Source organism: Scyliorhinus torazame, chromosome 12 (genome assembly GCF_047496885.1).
Source record: "Scyliorhinus torazame isolate Kashiwa2021f chromosome 12, sScyTor2.1, whole genome shotgun sequence".
Lineage (NCBI taxonomy): Eukaryota > Metazoa > Chordata > Chondrichthyes > Carcharhiniformes > Scyliorhinidae > Scyliorhinus > Scyliorhinus torazame.
The window spans coordinates 205,796,783-205,817,673 of NC_092718.1; the positions used below are offsets into that span (position 1 = coordinate 205,796,783).

The 20,891-nt window shown below is 44.9% G+C and overlaps 1 protein-coding gene across 2 annotated transcripts in view; it reads right to left on the minus strand.

Annotated features, from left to right (window-relative positions):
* Positions 1-2,347: 2,347 nt before the first annotated feature.
* Positions 2,348-20,891, minus strand: part of sgsm2 (small G protein signaling modulator 2) — a 304,851-nt gene continuing 286,307 nt past the window's right edge. For both annotated transcript variants that reach the window (XM_072469759.1, XM_072469760.1), the window contains 4 exons: positions 15,613-15,722; positions 11,200-11,296; positions 10,228-10,395; positions 2,348-8,721 (listed from right to left, as the gene is read on the minus strand). In XM_072469759.1, coding sequence (XP_072325860.1) covers positions 8,633-8,721; positions 10,228-10,395; positions 11,200-11,296; positions 15,613-15,722 — 464 coding nt within the window. In that variant the 3' untranslated portion in view covers positions 2,348-8,632. The remainder of the gene's footprint in view (positions 8,722-10,227; positions 10,396-11,199; positions 11,297-15,612; positions 15,723-20,891) is intronic.

Consider the following 20,891-nt stretch of genomic DNA (forward strand, 5'->3'; position numbering starts at 1 on the left):
CTCTCATCCTCACATTATCTCCTCTCTCTCATTCCCACACTATCTCCTCGGTCCCATCCTCACAATCTCTTTCTCATTCCCACACTATCTCCTCTCTCATCACACTATCTCCTCTCTCTCATCCTCACACTATCTCCTCTCTCATTCCCACACTATTTCCTCTATCCTCACACTGTCTCCTCTCTCCCATCCTCACACTATCTCCTCTCTCTCATTCCTACACTATCTCCTCTATCCTCACACTATCTCCTCTCTCTCATTCTCACACTATCTCCTTTCTACACTATCTCCTTTCTCTCATTCCCACACTATCTATATCCTTTCTACACTATCTCCTTACTCTCATCCTCACGCTATCTCCTCTCTCTCTCATCCTCACACTATCTCCTCTCTCTCATTCTCACATTAGGAACCAGCTTCTTCTCTCGTTTTGAAGCCCTGCTTTAGCCCCTCTGGCTCCCCATTCCTCTGGGCTCTGGGATCCACCTTAAAAACCTACCTTCCCACTGTTTGCTGTTTGACCAATCACCAGCTGTTTCTTCCTGTTGGTAGGCCCACATGATTGCTTTACCAGCTTTACTGCATTTTTCAAATCTTAGCTCTTGCATGGCGAACAATGTTTCGTTGGTTATGTAGAGAGGGGTCAGATTGTGGGCTGCGTAGAGAGGGATCAGACTGCAGGCTGGGTAGAGAGGGGGTCGCCCTGTCAGTAGGCAGTCATTGCCCCCTGTGAAATCCAGCCAATGGGTGTGCTTCTTTGTGAGAGAACTCCTGCATTGTGCTAGTGACAGACTATGAACATTGCAGGCGCAGTATGTAACTTTTTGGCAACTCCAAGCCAAATATTTCTAGTATCTGTTTCCTCCTCTTTTTCTGGAAGCAGTGATTTTACTGATGGACAGTTCTACACTCACCCTTCATCATCTAGTGTCATATCCAAGTGTCCTCTCTTTATCCCTATGGTTACACACGGAGTGTTGGTGCACATTCCATGCAAAACTCTGTTCTTATTGGTTCAGAGGTAGCACTCCTTTCACTAATTTAGATGGTTGTGATTTCAGGCTTCATCATCAGCTGATTGTCCAGTGTTGACAGTGTGCTACATTCTTGGAGGAGGTGACAGATTAAGACTCTGCATCCTTGGTCAAGGCGATACTAAAGGTTCTATGGTATTACTTGAAGAGCAGCGAATAGTAAAAACCCTGGTTTTAGACATAGAAATTGGAGCAGGAGTAGGCCATTTGGCCCTTTGAGTCTGCTTCACCATTCAATAGTGGGCGGCACAGTGTTAACACTGTTGCTTCACAGCTCCAGGGACCCAGGTTCAATTCCGACCTCGGGTGACTGTATGTATGGAGTTTGCACGTTCGCCCCGTGTCTGCGTGGGTTTCCTCCAGGTGCTCCGGTTTCCTCCCACAGTCTAAAGATGTGCCGGTTAGGTGGATTGGCCATGCTGAATTGCGCTTAGTGTCCAAAACGTTTAGGTGGGGTTACTGGGATAGGGTGGGATTGTGGCCTTAAGTAGGGTGTTCTTTCCAAGGGCCGGTGCAGAGTCGATGGGCCGAATGCACTGTAAATTCTATTAATATGATGATGGCTGATCCTCTATCTCAACACCATATTCCCACACTCTCCCTATATCTTTTGGCAACGTTAGAGTTTAGAAGTCTATTTCCTTCTTAAATATATTCAGTGACTTGTCGTCCATAGCCTCCTGTGGCAGAGAATTCCGCAGGTTCACCACCCTCCAGTGAAGACATAACTCCTCAGCTCAGTCCTAAATGGCCTACCCCGCATTCTGAGACTGTGACACCTTGTTGTGTGACTTGACCCAGCCAGAGGAAACAAGTCTGTCCAGCCACGTCAGAATTTCCTACATTTCAATCAGATTCCCTCTAATTCTGGTAAATTCCAGTGAATATAGGCCCAGCGACCCAATCTCTCCTCATGTGACAATCGTGCCACCCCAGGCATCAGTCTGGTGAACCTATGCCACGCTTCCTCCTTTCTTAGGTAGGGAGCCCCAAACTGCCCACAATACCCCAGGTGTGGTCTTACCAAGGCCCTATACAGCTGCGGTAAGATAACAAATTTTATATAGCCAACAGCAAGGTCCCATGAGCGCGAAATAAATTAAATGATCGGGTAGTCTTCCATTTAATAAAAATCAGATTGCGGGAGCTTGCTGTGTACAAATTGGCAGCCCCCATTAACTTAAGTAACACTGACTGCAATTCAACAATTGGCTGCCAGGTGCCTCGGGGAGAGGCTGCTGAATAGTTAATGATTCTTTCTCCAGCGTCACCTTTTCGGGATGTCAGACACGACTGCACAACAGACAACAAAATAATGCAGAGACACTATTTTATTGATACAACATTACATTCAAGGTACATCCTTCAACAGAGAGAGTGAAGAAAATCCCAAAATAAATAAGTAATGCATGACACAAAGTTTTTAAGGTGCAGTCTCACATGTACAACATAACAAAGGTACTGAGTAAACGAGAGTTGCACACATTGATTCACAGCTGTAAGAGCTTATCAACCCGACCACATCTCAAAGGCAGTGCAAGCTTCAGATTTATTTGTAACATTCACGTTCCGGTCGAGGTTGGGGAAATAAATAATCACTCAGAAATGACACTGTGTGTACATCAGCGCACAAACCCAGCCTTTTAATCCAAGTGTTCACCTGTCTGAGGCCTCCATCGAAAGAGCAGACCGTGAACTTTGATACAGTTGTATTTGGGGTTCATGCAGCAATGTTGCACATGGCCATTCCCAGGCTCATTGAGCAGGTTGGAAACCTGAGGCAAATTATGCCCTTTGGCGAATGACTGGTGCTGTGAAGTATAGATTTTGTTCTTCCCCCTCCCCAACTCCTGCAGTGCAGAATATTTCTGATTAAATAATAAGCAGTGTAGTTAAGCAGCTACAAATAGTGGGGTAATTATGATCTGGTTTAAAGAAAATAAATACTATTACTAAAATAAATTCCAATCCAGTTCCAATCTGCACTTTCATCGGGGCAAGTTGATTGAGGATTTTGCTGACCGTTTTGGATTAGTAGTTTGATTGTACAGACAGGTGAGGGCTCTGCAAAATGCACCTATCATTTTCGCAATGCTAATGTAATAGTTATCAGACAAAATCACAGCTGTGCTGTGGTCAAGCCGCAGCGTCAGACTGTGTACAGCCCTGGAGTGAACTGTTGTCAGGCATTTCAATCCTGAAGATGTTACGATAACGTGATCGGTGATTCATCCCCATCACTGAATTTTCAGTTGACCCCTGGAGGAGACGAGTGGGACTCACTAGAAATTCAAAGCCCCCTCTTCTGGGCTTCTTCCCTGCGGGGCCCCAGGGTGCTGACTGAGGTTAACCATGCCACAAGGCCAAACTGTCAGCCAGCCTTTGCTAGTAGCATTCCCTATTCTTTACTCCCCCTCTTTGCGCAGGGACTCTGCAGAATGAAGCTTATTGTCTGAAAGGATTACCCAATATAACGCAATTTGCAAAACTTTGAAACAATCGCTCCACTCGGAATGCAATGAACTTAAAATGAAAAGACTCTTTGAGAGGGAGAAAGCGTGGGAGGGAGAAAGAGCGAGTGGGAGATTTAACTCGGCCTGGTCGATGGCCACATGTTGAAAGAAATGCTCCATAAATTTGGAACAAAGTCAGCTGTTTTCAGCAGAACACAAACAGAATACAAGAAATACAACAGGTTAACACTGACAATTTACAAGTTAAATATGTACAGTACTTACAAACAGAATATTACACAAAGTCCAATTATAGAACACAATCATCGCCTCAACAAGGGTTAAAGCAGAAGCCAAACATTTATATATTTCATAAGCAGTAAAAGTCTAAGAAGTACAGGGTGAAAATCTGAGCAAGAAGACACTTGTGCTTTCTTCTCTAATGGAGGACCTGTGTGGGGGGTCCTTCCTACTCGAAAGGTGCTAGAAATCTAAGTTGTTGGGCTGAGCAACTTGCTAATAAAAAACAAAATCGTTTTCAGAAATCGCGTGCTTCCAAGTTTCAGGATTCCACATTTTAATTTCTGGATCTGATTATAAAGAAAAAAGGCGCTCTCCTATTGCTCATTGAAAGAGCAACTTAACCCCACTGTGTGGCGTATTTCGAGAGAGGATATTTCCCAATTGTTCCGCAGTAATTTAAAAAAAAAATTACAATCACGGTTAAAACATTTAGCAAATGTAAACCTGCTTTTTAAAAGGTGCGCCACATTACAATAGGAATGTTGATTAGAAACGGTGCAGGGGTACCGGGGGGGGGGGGGGGGGGGGGGGAGAGTGGCACCAAGTCATGATGCTCTTTTGGAGGGCCGGTGCAGACACAATGGGCTGAATGGCCTCCTTCTGCACCGTAACAGTGCTGCGATTCTGAAGAGCAGGTGTGGACCATCCATACCCTCCTGGCCGCTCAACCGTTCACTTTAGTCCTGGATGATCAGCACCTAAACTCCATTTACCTGGCTTTGCCCCTGTGCCTAACCCTTTACCTACCAAAACTAGTTGTTGGCTATCATCAGATCAATGGTGATATTATCCAAAACTCTTGGGAAACTGCACAAGCTATCTTGTGAATTTTAAAAGTTCTTTCTCCATCACTTGGAATGCTTAAGTATGAAGCATAAAAATGCTGGCGGATAAAGGACATAGGAATATGTATTTATTGCCTCCTAGTCTAACTCAATCTTTCCCAGGCCTTAACGCTCCCTGGCCTACTTCGATTCTGCCATTTGACCTACAATGAATGGGCTCTTAAAACCTGGCGTTGCATCATCCATCATGGATTGGTCTTCTCTCCTAGTCCTTTTAATCATGACGGGGTACTAGCTTTTTCCCCTTCACCCAGATTTCGCAACAGATTAATCTGCACCAGTGGGATAGGAACATTCAACAGCAGCTTTCAAAGAGTTTCTGCCTCTATTGCTTTGTCCCGAGCATCAATTGGATTCTCCTCCTCACAGGGAGAGTGGAACGAAAAGACAACTTTGGTCCTTCAACCCTCCCCTCATTCCAAGAATTTAGTCCCTTTGCAATTCTTTAAAAAACACCACCTTTATCCAGTTTCTGCCCTGTAGCTGAATTCTGTTAGAGGCCTGGGGGATTGTCTCTCAATAACGGTTCTCACTCACGGGATGCCAATGACCCGCTGGGTGTGGCCTTGAAGCCGGCAATGAGGTGCAAGACAATGGGTGTACAGTAATGCTTCAATTAATTTCACTTCAGAATATTGTCAGAAGTCCTGCAGAAATGGCCATTTACATTTCTTTTCTGAGGCTGATTTTCTGCACAAGTTATAGTGGGAAATCAAGAAACTTCTTTAGGAATAGAAAGACACGGGGAAATATACCCCCCCCCCCCCCCCCCCCCCAAACGCTTCAGAGGCCAGGTAGAAACGTAAATAAGATACGCTTGTTTCTATTTTCAAATACAACCAAGAAAGGCGATGTTTTAAGTAAATTAAGGAGAAGAAGAATACCGATTCTCTAAGTGTGTGAATGCTGACTGCTTGTAAAAGTGTTTTATTTACACTAGGGAATTCATCACACAACTCGGCTATCTGAGGTAGATTTTAGACAGTGTGGGTCAGAGGCTAATTCAAGCTGAAGTGCCTAAATGACTGTGATAAAAAAGTTAAATCTGACATTTAGTTTTGCTAAAATAAAAGAGATTTACGCCCCCACTCAAATTTATCTATATAAAAGTCACGTGTCTGTCACGTAGCCACACAGAAAATCCTTGGCAAATTTGACCCAATTAATAAACACTTTGTTCTTTGTCTCTGGGTAGACTCTCAAACGTCTTTAAGTGGTCATGTTGCATCCATTTCCCCCTGCACGGATGTAGCCTCAACCTCAACGTTAGCAAAGCCCCCGGACAACTGTAAACTAAAAATAAAAATCGAAAGGCCTAAGATTCGTGTGACGGGGCACTGTAACTTAGGTTATCGAGATGCCACCTCCGATCCTTGGCACTTGAGCGTGATCAGTAACACTGACACTTCCGAGTGTCAATATTGGCATTACCCAGCAGGAGTGCACAGTGGGGAAATGTGGGTGTGCATGCCACAATAAATTGGCTGGGACGAACCGTAAGGGACAAAAAGGAATTTAGAGAGAAGAAAAACTGCACGCACTGCCCATTCTTTCAATGCACTCCGATTGTAGCTTTACTGCATACTGCGGTTAGATCGTAACGGCAGGCTTATTCAAGCTAATGCATCCACACATCAGTGATTTTGTTTTGAGTCACACGTTTTGCCAATGGGCTTCTGTTCAATGCTGAATAATAGCCACACGAGCACATCAGCCTGCACGGCGATTGGTGCCAGTTCTGTTTGGTTGCGTGGTCCCAGTTTCAGAACCCGGCTAGTGTGAAGTCACCAGACTGGCCAGCGACAGTCAGAACGGGACACTTGCTTTTGCCGTTGAGAGTCATGGAGGGGCAAATGGGAGGGCAGCACGGTAGCATGGTGATTAGCACAATTGCTTCACAGCTCCAGGGTCCCCGGTTCGATTCCCGGCTTGGGTCACTGTCTGTGCGGAGTCTGCAAGTTCTCCCCGTGTGTGCTTGGGTTTCCTCCAGGTGCTCCGGTTTCCTCCCACAGTCCAAAGATGTGCAGGTTAGGTGGATTGGCCATGACAAATTACCCTTAGTGTTGGGTGGGGTTACTGGGTTATGGGGATAGGGTGGAGGTGTGGGCTTGGGTAGGGTGCTCTTTCAGAGAGACTCGATGGGCCGAATGGCCTCCTTCTGCACTGTAAATTCTATGAAATGTCAGGAAATTTTCTTCTTCACGCTCGGTACAAGAGATTCCAAACTGTGTTGCAGGGAGGGTGGGAACGTGGCCGCTGGTTCAGCGAGTTCGCCCAGGGAGTGGGTTGGCTACAGAAATCTGGAACGTCCCACGCTATTCGCAATCTATGTTCCATGAGGCAATCACAGCCAGGGCGGGAGGAAAAGGATGCAACAGTTGACCTCAGTTCCCCTAGATTAGGAATAGGAGAGAAAAAGTGGCCATTCCTGCTACCTCCTGTGACCATTGCAGTCAGGAGCGGACATCACATGAGCAAGAATGGGCTTCGCTCTGATGGTGCCCACTCAACCTATAGTTAAATAATCTGGTGTCTTTTAGGGCGTGCATTTGACTAATGGACACAGGAGTACAAAACAAAGTGCTTAGCGTCTTTGAATCCTTGTCAATAACGAGTCAGTGTCTTCAGGAATAAGGTACGAAGGAGAAGAAAATGGCTGAGGAAAATACAAATCAGTGCAGAAATAAAAATACACACAACACATTTCTGATATAGCTTCAATCGAGTCTTGTACTCTAGTGACGTACAGGGCTCAGAAGTTGAGTTTTTGATGATTAGATCAGAAAAAGTTTGGGTCTCAGGGCTTCCTGTCTCTTCAACTAGTTGGTTCACTGGAAAAAAGCTTCATGCAGAGATGAGGAATTTTAACGCGGGGAGAAGGAGCAGGAGGCAAACTAACATCAAAGCCTTGTCCCCTTGCCCCAGCTCTTGCTTAAATCCCAGCGACTAACCTCTAGGAACAGCGTTGCCGGCTGTTGCTGGGGGAAGTCCACAGCTTAGACATACAATGACCCAACCATTGGGGCCAAACTACAAGAGACGCAAATAAATAGTGGGGCATTGGGTGAACCAATAGCACGTTACAGGCCAGCACTGGCTTCCTGGATCGGAATCAGTTTGGTTACCTGCAAACACCCAAAAAGATTCCACTCAATCCAGAATTACATGATGGACATATCACAAGGTTCAACCATTAATCTTTTTAAAGATAGCAAATACTGCAGAACACGAAGAAATGTATTCCCAACGTTTTGGGAGTCTTCAGAATTACAGAGACATAGAGAATTGTAGAACATCTAGTCATTGGCAACATTCTTCAATAAAACTAAAATATCATATTTCGATGTAAACATGCTAAAATAGTCCAGAAAATTGGATCGATCTAAGCTGAAAGGTATTCCAAATATACACTGGTCCATTCAAATCCAATCACTCGGTCAGCAGAAGTTAAAAAACACTGGACTTCACAAATGCAAAGATCGGGGGTGTGTGTGGGGGGAGATCCCCAATTTTTCTTAGTTTAGTGTTTAGGAGGTACCAGTCTGGGGTACAGGAATATAACGTGGATGGTGAAAGGTGGTTTTTCTTTGCCGCACATTTAATATTTAGGCACTCATTGAGATTTAAAAAAATAAAATAAAACACACACACAAAGAAAAGTGGGCAGAGACGGGAAAGGAACGTAAAGGAAAATGTGGTTTTATAAACTACGTTAAAGCATCTCTAAAATGTGATTGGTGAACCTTATCGGGAGGGGGGAAAAAGCGAACGCAACTCTTTTTCTGCCTTGCATTTTCCATTCAGCGTGCGGCGTCCTCTGAAGTACGGAAGAAGTGACCAACTCAATCTCTGGAGTCATCGTTTTCCAGTGTAGGGCAACAGGAGCCGGTGCAAGGAGAGAAAGAGAGAGCGGGGGAGAGACGAGGGAGGTCCCCCACTCAAGCTTTGCGAGCTGGAAGCTGAGTATCTGCATACCTTTCCTGCTCCCTCAGTCCCATCACTTGTTCTCTATCAGTGTCTGCACCTTGTAGACCAGCTCGCGTGCAATCCTCAGGATCTGCTGGGCGTCGTGACGCTCCGCCATTTCTGAAGCAGAAAATACAGCATCAACATTATTTCCCCTTCAAGCAGTTTATCCAATTCCATTTTGAAAGCTGCTACTGGATCGGTTTGCTCCGTCCTTTCAGCCAGCACATTCCAAACCGTGAAACACTCATTGCATGACAAAGCCTTTCCTCGTGTCCCCCCCTCTGGTACTTTGGCCAATCGCTTTAATACTGGTCATCAACCTTTCAGACTACGGAAGCAGTTTCCCTTTATTTACTCGATCTAAAACCTTCACAAAACTGCATCCCTGGAAACATTCTGTGTTAACAACGAATGATGGCCCATAACATTCGAAGCTCCAGGGCAGTGTGTTGGAGTGGAAGTAGCCCAACACGCCCCCCAGAGGTTCCCAGGTAAGGATTGCATGGCAATCGCCCAGGAAGTTCAAACTTCCGATTCCCTTCAAAGGGAACCTCCCGACAATGGGATTTAAATTACAAACTTTGATGGTTCTGACTGTCTTACATCAATAGTTACCAAGAAAACGTTAGAAAAATTAAAACCACTTCTAACATCTGGATAATTGTAGTACTGACCCAACTACCATGGCTGCTCCCATTCGCCAAACTACACCCCCTGACTTCCCTTGGACCCCCGCCTCCCACCCCCAAACACACACACACACCCTACCTCCAAAAGACACAGACCCCATGCTTCTCAGTGGCTGGACCTTTAAGTTTATCTGTTTTATGGCAGCTAGTGTTACCACAGAACCATAGAATCCCTACAGTGCAGAGGGTGGCTATTTGGCCCTTCGGGTCTGCACCGACCCTCCGAAAGAGCACCCTACCCAGGCCCACTCCCCCGCCCTATCCCCACAACCCCAGGCCGAATCAATTGTCACTCCACCAGAAGTTACAGTTCTAAATCTGACTAGAGAAGAATGGTACGCCATCTCCTAGACTCACGAATGGAGGCAGTGAATGTAGAACTGGTGTGCTGCTGGACCATAACTAAATAGGCAGATGTGATCCTCAGTCTATCCTGAATTAGCCGATTTCAGCCAATAGGGGCATTATAATTGGGCCTCATCCCAGGCTGGTTTGCCATAAAGAAACTCAGTCATTGCTATTCAGTGCTGAAAAATCAACGATAGGACTGGGGCTGGCAGTGATGGCACCCCCAAAGCTCCTGATCTGTTGAGAGCATCTAGGCTGACTCAAGAATGGTAAACGGGGCAAGATAACAGATAACGCTGCTGTCGTTCTCCAAGTTTTGCAGACAGCTTGATTGGGATTTAAATGTTCTTTCTTTCCTCTGTAAGTCTTCCTGCGCTAAAAACCATTCCTTGCCCAAGCAAATGAGGACATTGCCACTTCAGCTTTTTGGGTCAGTGGCTACGAATGCCAACAGAATGCCCTGAGATTACCAGCTGGACATTCAGAGTCAGACAGATGAAGCAGCAAAAAAAAGACAGCAAAACTTTCATACATACTAAGAGAAACACAAAGAGGCAAATGTGAGGCTGCAGGGGGGCGAACTCACCATTGAAAAACTTTATAATGTCCGTGAAATCCATGTTGTTATCACGAATGATCTCACGGTAAACTTCCACCAGAGCTAAGGCAATGAAAAGGACAAAGTGCTCAGAGGAGATATATTTTGCTGCCCAGATGACCTCCCACACGGCGAACACATCCTCGTACAAGAGTTCTGTGCCAAAAAATAGTCATTTTAAGTGACGTTTCACGGCACGCTTATTTTGACAGTAACATTCATTTATATACACAAGCACGAATCATAAATGATACACATGACGTCCAGAGGGTCTATTTTTTCCACACAGGGCGTGGTGAGTGTCAGGAACGAGCTGCCAGAGGCAGTAGTAGAGGCGGTAGTAGAGGCAGGTACAATTTTGTCTTTTAAAAAGCATTTAGACAGTTATATGGGAAAGATGGGTATAGAGCAGGCATTTTCAAAGTGGGGGTCGCGACCTGCGGGTGGGTCGCGGGGGGGTGTCAGGAGCCATCCGTCGCGGCGCTCCCGATTGCGCAAATTCGCACGCAACAACCTCAGCATCCGGCTTTTAACAATGCCGACTGCGGGCGGCCTTCAAAAAAATGCGTGCCCGCTCATCGGTGCGCATGCGCAGAACCTCTCTTAAGCACAATAGAAACACAGTTGGAACTCAACCAACCCCCACACATACAAACACCTTTGTCCAGCATGAATCTAACTATAGGTTAGCTTTCCAGACATAGAAACATTAAATTAAACCCACTTAAAACTATAACTTATTACTAATGTTTACCAATACAAACATAATTCCCTTAAAACTACCTTTGTTCTCCTAATAAAGTCCTGGGGTTGGACCTGAATCCGGAGCTTTTGGCTCAGAGGTAGGGACGCTTCCCACTGTGCCACAAGTGGGAAGTAAGCGGCTTAAAAAAAAAGATGGGGAAAGCAAAGTGACTATGAAGCTACCCTTTGTAAATCAACGGGAACCCTCGCGCTTACCTCTTTTGAAATCCAGCAGGAACCAGCGATAGCAGAAGTAAAAGTGGGTGTAATCGCCATTCTGGTGCATTAGCTCAAAGAGCTCAGAGTCCAAAATCTGAAAGGGAATTGAAGATCATGTCACGGCTCAGTATGATGATGAGAATTAACTTTGTGCATCCGGTGGCGAATCCCATGTACAAATTACTCTTGCCACTTTGTGCTACAGCATTTCCATAGTGTCAGCAGTTCTCTAATACAAAGGGAGTGACAATGCTATCACCAGGGTTCTGGAGGACCAGCTGAAGAGAGGCTGGCTCCCCACCCCCTCCAGGCAACAGCAACGTTGAAAATGAAAATCTAATTTCTGCAGGTGACAGTTACAATTTCTGCTGGCTGTGGACCCATTGGGATTCAACAATGTTCACACCAGGTACCGTACACAACCTCCCCGACATCACTGCACGAGCAAAGTCACAATCAGGATTTTTAAACAGCTGAATGTGCACTGGCGGTTTTATCCACTGCGGCTATTTAATACACAGCGCAGTTGATGCATTATCAAGCCTAGTACTTTATGGGTAGAAGCAGGACTGGAATACAAAGAGAGGGGTGTGTTAGATCACTGGGTGCGCTTTAGTATAAGCACGTTTGAAAAGCAAAACAACTTACATTCGACTAGAATGGACAGCAATATGCAATGTGAAAGGGCTGATTAATAATCTCGCTATAAAGGAGCTGCTAGGCAAGAGTGACCATAATATGATGGAATTTTACATCAAGTTTGAAAGTGGTGCAGTTCAATCTGAAACTAGGGTTGTAAATCTAAATGAAGGAAATAACAAAGGTGTGGGGGAAAAATTGGCTTAGACTGATTGGGAAACTACATTAATAGGTATGATGGCAAAGACAATGGATAGTATTAAAAATAATTAATATATGGTTTACGACAAATTTACATTATTTTGAGGTACAAATCCCAGCAGGAAAGGTGATCCAACCATGGCTAACAAGAGAAGTTAAAGATTGTGTTAGATCAAATGACAAGGCATATGAAGTTGCCAAAAAGGTAGTAAGAATTTTAGAATTCAGCAAAGGAGGACTAAGAAACCGATAAAAAGTAGAATATTAAAGTAAACTAGCAAAAAACTGATTGCAAAAGTTTCTATAGATATGTAAAGAGGACTCATAGAATTTACAGTGCAGAAGGAGACCATTCGGCCCATCGAGTCTACACTGGCCCTTGGAAAGAGCACCCTAACATATGTCCACACTTCCACCCTATCCCCATAACCCACTTAACCTTTTGGACACTAAGAGGCAATTTTGCGTGGCCAATCCACCTAACCTGCATATCTTTGGACTGTGGGAGGAAACTGGAGCACCCGGAGGAAACCCATACAGACACGGGGAGAAAGTGCAAACTCCATATAGACAGTCACCCGAGGCTGGAATTGAACCTGGGTCCCTGGAGAGGCAGCAGTGCTAACCATTGTGCTGCACACATGGATAATACAGCAAAAAACAAATGTGGGCCCACGACAGGCAGAGACAGGAAAATTTATAACGGAGAATAAGGAAATGGCAGAGTAACTAAACAAATATTTTGTATGTCTTCATGAAGGAAGATACAAAGAACCTTCTTGGAATACTGGAGGATCAAGCTACTAACTGAAATAAATTAACATTTGTAAACAAAGTAGTACTGGAGAAATAAATAGTAGCACAGTTGCTTTACAGCGCCAGGGTCCCAGGTTCGATTTCCGGCTTGGGTCACTGTCTGTTAGGAGTCTGCACGTTTTCCCCGTGTCTGCGTGGGTTTCCTCCGGGCGCTCCGGTTTCCCCCCACAAATCCCGAAAGACGTGCTGTTAGGTGAATTGGACATTCTGAATTCTCCGTGTACCCAAACAAGCGTCGGAATGTGGCGACTAGGGGCTTTTCACAGTAACTTCATTGCACTGTTAATGTAAGCCTACTTGCGACAATAATGAAGATTATTATTAATAATAGTATTATTATTATTATTATTATTATTATTAATCAGCAGTTGACATGTTTCCCTAGATCTGGTTCGTCTCCATACTGGCCAGCACGGTTGTTGTTCAAGTTTTTGTTTTCACTTTCTCAAACTAGAAAACAAAAATAAGTTTTTAATCGTATGTATTCAGAGGTGCTGTTCCACAGCATTCTGTGACCCTGGACTGCAGACTAAGTTGCTGAGCAATCCTATCTGGTGTGGTCACCTGAAGCATCAGAAGATGAAGTTTAACTGATGGACGTAACACCTGATTGATGGCAATGTAAACAATCTGGATGTTACAAAGTCCGTTTAGCCTTGTGGTCCCTGCGAGAAGAACTGAGAAGAGCTGAGATTTGCTTTGGGATAGAATGTGTCGCCAGCTTTGAGAGACTGGATTGGACGTTGCTTCGGAGACTTTGGGCTGCAGTCAGGTGGAATCATCAACCACGGGCGACAGGAGGAAGAGCCAGGAATGGAGTGACTGACCACCGTGCCCACCCATAGCGCAGCACGGTAGCACAGTGGTTAGCACTGTTGCTTCACAGCTGCAGGATCCCAGGTTCGATTCCCGGCTTGGGGCACTGTCTGGGCGGAGTCTGCACGTTCTCCCCGCATCTACGTGGGTTTCCTCCGGGTGCTCCGGTTTCCTCCCATGAATCCCGAAAGACGCGCTGTTAGGAAATTTGGACATTCTGAATTCTCCCTCTGTGTACCCGAACAGGCGGCGGAATGTGGCAACTAGGGGCTTTTCACATGAACTTCACTGCAGTGTTAATGTAAGCCTACTTGTGACAATAAAGATTTTTATTATTATTGGTTACTCGGGGGTGGCTGTGGTTAGCACTGCTGCCTACGGTGCTGAGGACCCGGGATCAAATCCCAGCCCTGGGTCACTGTCCATGTGGAGTTTGTACATTCTCCCCGTGTTTGCGTGGGTGTCACCCCCACAACCGAAAGATGTGCAGGGTAGATGTATTGGTCACGTTAAATGCCCCTTAATTGGAAAGAAAATAATTCGGTACTCTAAATTTTAAAAAGTAAATTGAGGTTACTCAGTGACTTGGTACTGTATTTACCAAGGGGACAGTAATGTGCATGCCGATTTGGGGGGGGTGTGAATCAGATCAAATTGGGGGTTACTATTTGTGATTAACCTAACACCTGTCGGATCTTTCTTCAGATATATACAAAGTGCTTTCAGCTTTCAGTAAAGTCATCTCTCGTCCTTTTTATATATATTATCACCCTTATGTATTCTTTTTATATATTATCAATTATAATTGTCACACTATTCTTATAATCATAATTCAATATTCAATACATTTGTTGTTTTAACACAATACGTGTCACAATCACTCAATCCTGTTATGTTCAGAGTACGGCTTCGAACCCAACTGAGACTCTGAAAGGGACTCTCCTGGCTCCTTACAGGTCACTAGATAGAAACAAGTTGCGGGCTGGTTTTCTATTCCAGGACTGAGATCATGTGTTATTCGTAAAACCAGCCTGCGCAGACTGTCAGTTTGAACCTGGGACTGTCCTAGTGCGTGCCACTAAAAAGCTCACCAGGTAAACCATACAGGAAACTGATGTCTCATTAATTGTGGACCTAGACATTAATTAAAATTTTACCTGCTAACAGAAGAGAGCGAAGGGTATTAGGTGTTCTTCAAGGTACCACGGAAATGGAGAGACGGTGATGCAAAGGTAGCATCACTGGACTACTATCCCAGGTTAATTCTCAGGGGACACAGGTTCAAATCCCCTCACGGCATTAATAAATCTGGTTAAAGATAGTCTCAGTAATGACAATTATCTTCAATTGTGAAAACCCATCTGGTTCACTAATGCTCCATTCTTACCTGGTCTGGCCTACCTGTGGTTGATGCTTAACTGCCCCTCAAATGGCTGAGCAAGCCACTCCGTTCAAGGGTGATTAGGAGTAGGGGGGGAAATGCTGGCTTTGCCCACAGTGCATACATCCCATGAAAAGTATTAAAAATTCATTCATTCATGGGATCTGTGCGTCACTGACAATGCAGGCAGTCATTGCCCATCCCCGAATTTCCTTTGAGGAGTAGGTGGTGAGCTGCCTTCTTTACAACTGAGTGAGTTGCGAGGCCATTTCAGAGAGCAGTTAAGAGTCAACCACATTGCCATGGATCTGGAGTCACATGTAGGTCAGACCAGGATGGGGAGGCAGATTTCCTTCCCTAAAGGGCATTAGTGAACTGGATAGATTTATGTAACAATCTGGTAGTTACACGCTCAGCATTGTTGGCTGTGAACCCAGCGTGCTGACTTTTTCATTCCAGGTTAATCAACTGAATTTAAATTCCTCAAGTGGGGTTTGCACTCATGTACCAATCCGTTCTAAATACCCTTGTTGAATCCCATTCCCGTGCCCTGTTACCTGTATTAAGGATCTCATGTTGGCAAAGTGAGTGTCCATGGCACCTCCATTTGGAAAATTCTGATTCATCCTCTTCATTAACTGAGTAAAGCAGCTGTACGCCAGGGGCTCTTAACAGGAAAGAAAAAAACAATCCTGTCAAAAACGCAGGTGGAGATTTAAGCACTTGAACTAATTCTACTGAGGGCCAGTGGTGTCCTTTGGTTTCATGGGGCAGCTAAGCGGAGACTGGGAGGTGCATGCAATGTTTACAATTCAGGGGCGTCATTCTCCGACCCCCCGCCGGGTCGGAGAATGGCCGTTGGCCACCGTGAATCCCGCCCCCGCCGAAGTCTCCGCTCCCGGAGATTGGGCGGGGGCGGGAATCCAGCCGCGCCGGTTGGCGGGACCCCCCGCTGGATTCTCCGGCCCGGATGGGCCGAAGTCCCGCCCAGGAATTGCCTGTCCCGCCGACGTAAATCAAACCTGGTATTTACCGGCGGGACCAGGCAGCGTGGGCGGGCTCCGGGGTCCTGGGGGGGGGCGCGGGGCGATCTGACCCCGGGGGGTGCCCCCACGGTGGCCTGGCCCGCGATCGGGGCCCACCGATCCGCGGGCGGGCCTGTGCCGTGGGGGCACTCTTTCCCTTCCGCCTCCGCTACGGCCTCCACCATGGCGGAGGCGGAAGAGACTCTCCCCACTGCGCATGCGCGGGAAACTTTCGGCGGCCGCTGACGCTCCCGCGCATGCGCGGGGAAACTGACAGCGGCCGCTGACGCTCCCGCGCATGCGCCGCATTTCCGCGCCAGCTGGCGGGGCAACAAACGCCATTTCCGCCAGCTGGCGGGGCGGAAATCCCTCCGGCGTCGGCCTAGCCCCTCAATGTTGGGGCTAGGCCGCCAAAGATGCGGAGACTTCCGCACCTTTTTGCCGGCGCGATGCCCGTCTGATTTGCGCCGGCTTTGGCGCCAGTCGGCGGGCATCCCGCCGTTGGGGGAGAATTTCGCCCCAGTTTCCAATAGTTTTTCTTTAAGATACTGAGACTGAAACAGTTTGGTGTTCCAGGGGTCCGATGTTAAGTAATGGGGAAAGAGACATTGCAATTAGTTGTCTCATTTATGTTAAGTATCCATTAATTGACACTGATATATAAAGGGGCTTCAGGTGGCCTCTGGGAGGCGATGTATAGTTAGAGTTTTTGCAAAGGCTGTTGGAATGAAATAAATGTATATTTGTGAAAAAGGAACAGAACTTTAGACTCTTCATGTCACAGCAATTAAAACGTCTAACAATTGGTAGCAGAGGATGGTTGCTGTGTAAATGTGAAGGGTTGAAAGATACAACTTTTCCAGATCAAACCAAGGAGTGAGTGAGAAAAAAAAAAAAGGGGATATATGGCTGAACCGAGAATAAAGATGGCTGGATATGACTATCCTCCCTTATTTTCTGAAAGGGAATCGTACGACCAATGGAGAAGTGCAGTAGTTATGTGGACTAAAGTAACTGCTTTGGGAAAGAGAAAACAAGGTATGGCATTGGCTCTTTCTCTACCATATGGCAGTAAAATCCAAAACAAATGCTTTCTGAGCTGGAATTGGAAGAGTTAGACTCAGAAGAAGGTCTGGAGACTTTATTACATTATATGGATAAGATTTATAAGAAAGATGACTTGTTAAGTGCGTATGAAGCTTGGTCGGATTTTGATAAGTTCCGGAAAATGGAGGATATCTCCATGGAAGACTATATAATGGAATTTGGCAGACTATATAAAAGTTGCAGAAACACAACCTGTGTTGGCCTTTAAATTACTTGACTGTGCTAGAGTGAGCAACATGGATAGGTTCCTGGTTTTGACAGGAGTTCAGTTTACTGATAAGGATACCTTATTCGAACAGATGACAAAAGCTTTACAAAAGTTTCTGGGGAAACATTCGATTCCGATGGCTCTGATGACCCAAATAGGTCAGCCTACAATAAGGCAGAATATGGAAGATACACTACTAACAGGATGGCAAAATCATATGGCAACGAACAGGGCTCAAGACTATAGAAGGAGACCGAGACAAGGAAATTATGAAGACAGAAACCCAGTTAGAACCTACAATAGGAAGATGAACCCCAGAAATGCACGGGGCATGATAAATCTATGTTTTCGATGTGACTCTCGATACCATTATGCTTTCAACTGTCCAACTCGTTATGATAGAGTGTTTGAAGCGACACATGACATGTAAGAGTCAGAAGAGGAAAATGATAGTGACCAGAAAGAAGGCATTGTCTTATTGACAAGTGGTTTTACGCCGGTAATGAGGGTGCTGGTTGCAGAATCCTTCAACTGTGCTGTATTGGACAGTGGCTGCACATCTACTGTGTGTGGAATTGACTGGTTAAAATGTTACCTGGACTCCTTGAATGCTGAAAATCGTAACAAGGTTAAGGAATTTGAAAGTTCCACAAGTTTCAGGTTTGGGGATGATAATACTCTGAAGTCGCTGAAAAGAGTGGTGATCCCTTGCAATATTGCCGGAGTGAATTATTTCATTAGCACGGATGTTGTATCAAGTGAGATACCTTTGCTTCTGAGCAGACCGTCGATGAAGAAAGCACGCGTGAAACTGGATATGGAACAGGATAAGGCAACAGTTTTTGGAAAGACAGTGGACTTACAATTTACAGTCGGGACACTATTGTATTCCATTACTGACAAATAATATTTCAAGTAGAGTGGTTAAGGATGCGTTAATGGCAGTTGAAAACGGGACTTTAGCTGATAAAAAGCTTGTGGTATTAAAACTGCATAGGCAATTTGCACATCCGTCTCCTCGGAGGCTGAAAAATGTATTAAAGGATGCAGGGGTAAGGGATGACGACTATACTAAACTGATAGAACAGGTTAGTGACCGCTGTGAAGTTTGTAGGAAGTACAGAAGGACACCAGCACGACCGATAGTAACCCTACCTTTGGCCAGGGATTTTAACAACATTGTAGCCATGGACCTTAAGATCTGGGATAAAGCAAATAATATATTTATTTAGCATTTTGTAGATTTAGCAAGCAGATTTAGTCAATCAACGATTGTACGAAGTAAAGAAAAGAGAGTAATTCTGGATCAAATCGTGGAAAAATGGATACGGACAGGAATGGGTCCACTGGCAAAATTCCTTACGGACAATGGGGGAGAATTTGCAAATGATGAGTTTAGGGATATGTGTGAAAACATGAATATCAGAGTTATGAATTCGGCTGCAGAAAGTCCATTTAGTAATGGTGTCTGTAAAATAAATCATGCTGTCATCGATGACATGCTGCGGAAAATTTTGGCAGATCGACCAAATTGCAGACTAAATTCAGCTTCAGCCTGGGCAGTACATGCAAAGAATTCATTGCAGATGGTTGGGGGCTATAGTCCTTATCAATTAGTGTTTGGTAGAAATCCTAAAATTCTGTCCATTTTGGATGACCAGCCTCCAGCTTGGGAGGGGACTACAATTAGCTCTGGTTTTGCTGAACATTTAAATGCATTACATAGCAATAGAAAAGCTTTTTTGGAAGCAGAAGTCTCTGAAAGAATTCGCAGAGCTTTAAGACATAACGTACGGCCATCAGATGCCGTTTTTCAGCAAGGAGGCATGGTATACTATAAGAGTGACAATTCTAATGAATGGAAAGGCCCAGGGAAGATCTTAGGCATAGATGGCAAAACAATTATTTTGCAACATGGTAATCAAACTGTTAGGGTACATTCATCAAGGATAATGGGTACAGATTACAAATTTTCAAATTTAGACAGAGCAGACAGACATGATGAGGAACCAGAGTCATCTGGTACGCATGTGTTACAGAACTATGAGGACCAATTAACTGATATAGACAGGGTTTCTGTGGAGGAACACAACACTTCTGATGAATTAGAACAGGCCATTTTTCCGAAAGGGCAACTGCCAAAAGTTGGTACAAAAGTGACATACTTGCCTGAAGGGTCTAGTCAATGGAAGGATGCAACTGTTATTAGGAGAGCAGGGAAGGCCACTGGAAAGTATAAACATTGGTTGAATGTACATCATTCAGGGGAAGGAGTCAAGACAATGGATAGGGAAAACGAAGTTCAAAAATGGAGGGCACAGAAATGCAGTGCCAGTTCAGATAGTACATCGGATAGTGAACAGGTCCGCAGGAAAAGGTCGAGAACTATTGAAAGGACATCCCACAGCAGAAGGGAAAGATCAAACAGTAGCAGTACAGAACGAGATACCAGGCGGGAGAGGGGACGTAGTTTATCAAGAAATGAAATGAAAATCACTTATTGTCACAAGTAGGCTTCAATGAAGTTACTGTGAAAAGCCCCGAGTGGCCAGATTCCGGAGTAACACTACAAATACTAATGGGAGTAGAAGCCCACATGTACGTGAGATTTTGGTGGCTTCAAATAAATTAGATGAAAAAGTTATCAAAGAAGCTTAACAGCAAGAATTGCATAGTTGGAGTGAATTTGGGGTATACACAGAAGTACCGGATAGAGGACAAAGATCCATCCCACAGATGGATTTGCACGGAAAAGATTCTTCCGGATGGAACTTATAAGGCCAGGCTTGTGGTAAGGGGATTTGAAGAAAACTTAGAAGATCAGAATTTAAGGGTAGATCCACCTACAGTAGGAAAGGTTATTTTAAAGATATTCTTGGCTTTATTAGCCACAAAGGCATGGGAATGCAAATCTATAGATATAAAAGCTGCCTTTTTGCAGGGGCATCAGCTCCAGAGAGACATTTTTCTCCGTCCTCCTAAAGAAGCAGCTAACACAGAAGGGTACTCTGAAAGTTGAACAAATGTGTATCTGGATTAAATGATGCATCTAGAGTCTGGTATTTTTCGGTAAGGTCAGTTCTGTTAAAGTTCGGCTGTTGCCTGTTGAAAGCAGATCCTGCAATGTTTTACTGGCACTATAAAGGAAATCTTTCTGGCGTTTTTATGATGCATGTCGATGATTTTTTGTGGGGTGGGACTAGTGATTTTGAAGCTATTGTAATCTCTGGTTTGAGGAAAGAATTCAGGGTTGGAAGTCAGGCTTCCAGTGGCCTCTGGGAGGTGATGTATAGTTAGAGTTTTTGCAAAGGCTGTTGGAATGAAATAAATGTGAGTTTGTGAAAAAGGAACAGAACTTTAGACTCTTCATATCACAGCAACTAAAACGTCTAACATCCGAGTCCCGCGTGGAGCAGGGCTCCCAGCTTGCATATCTCTCAAAGGGTTAAAGAAAAAAATAACCTTCCATTTATATAGTCACTTCCACAACCCAGGA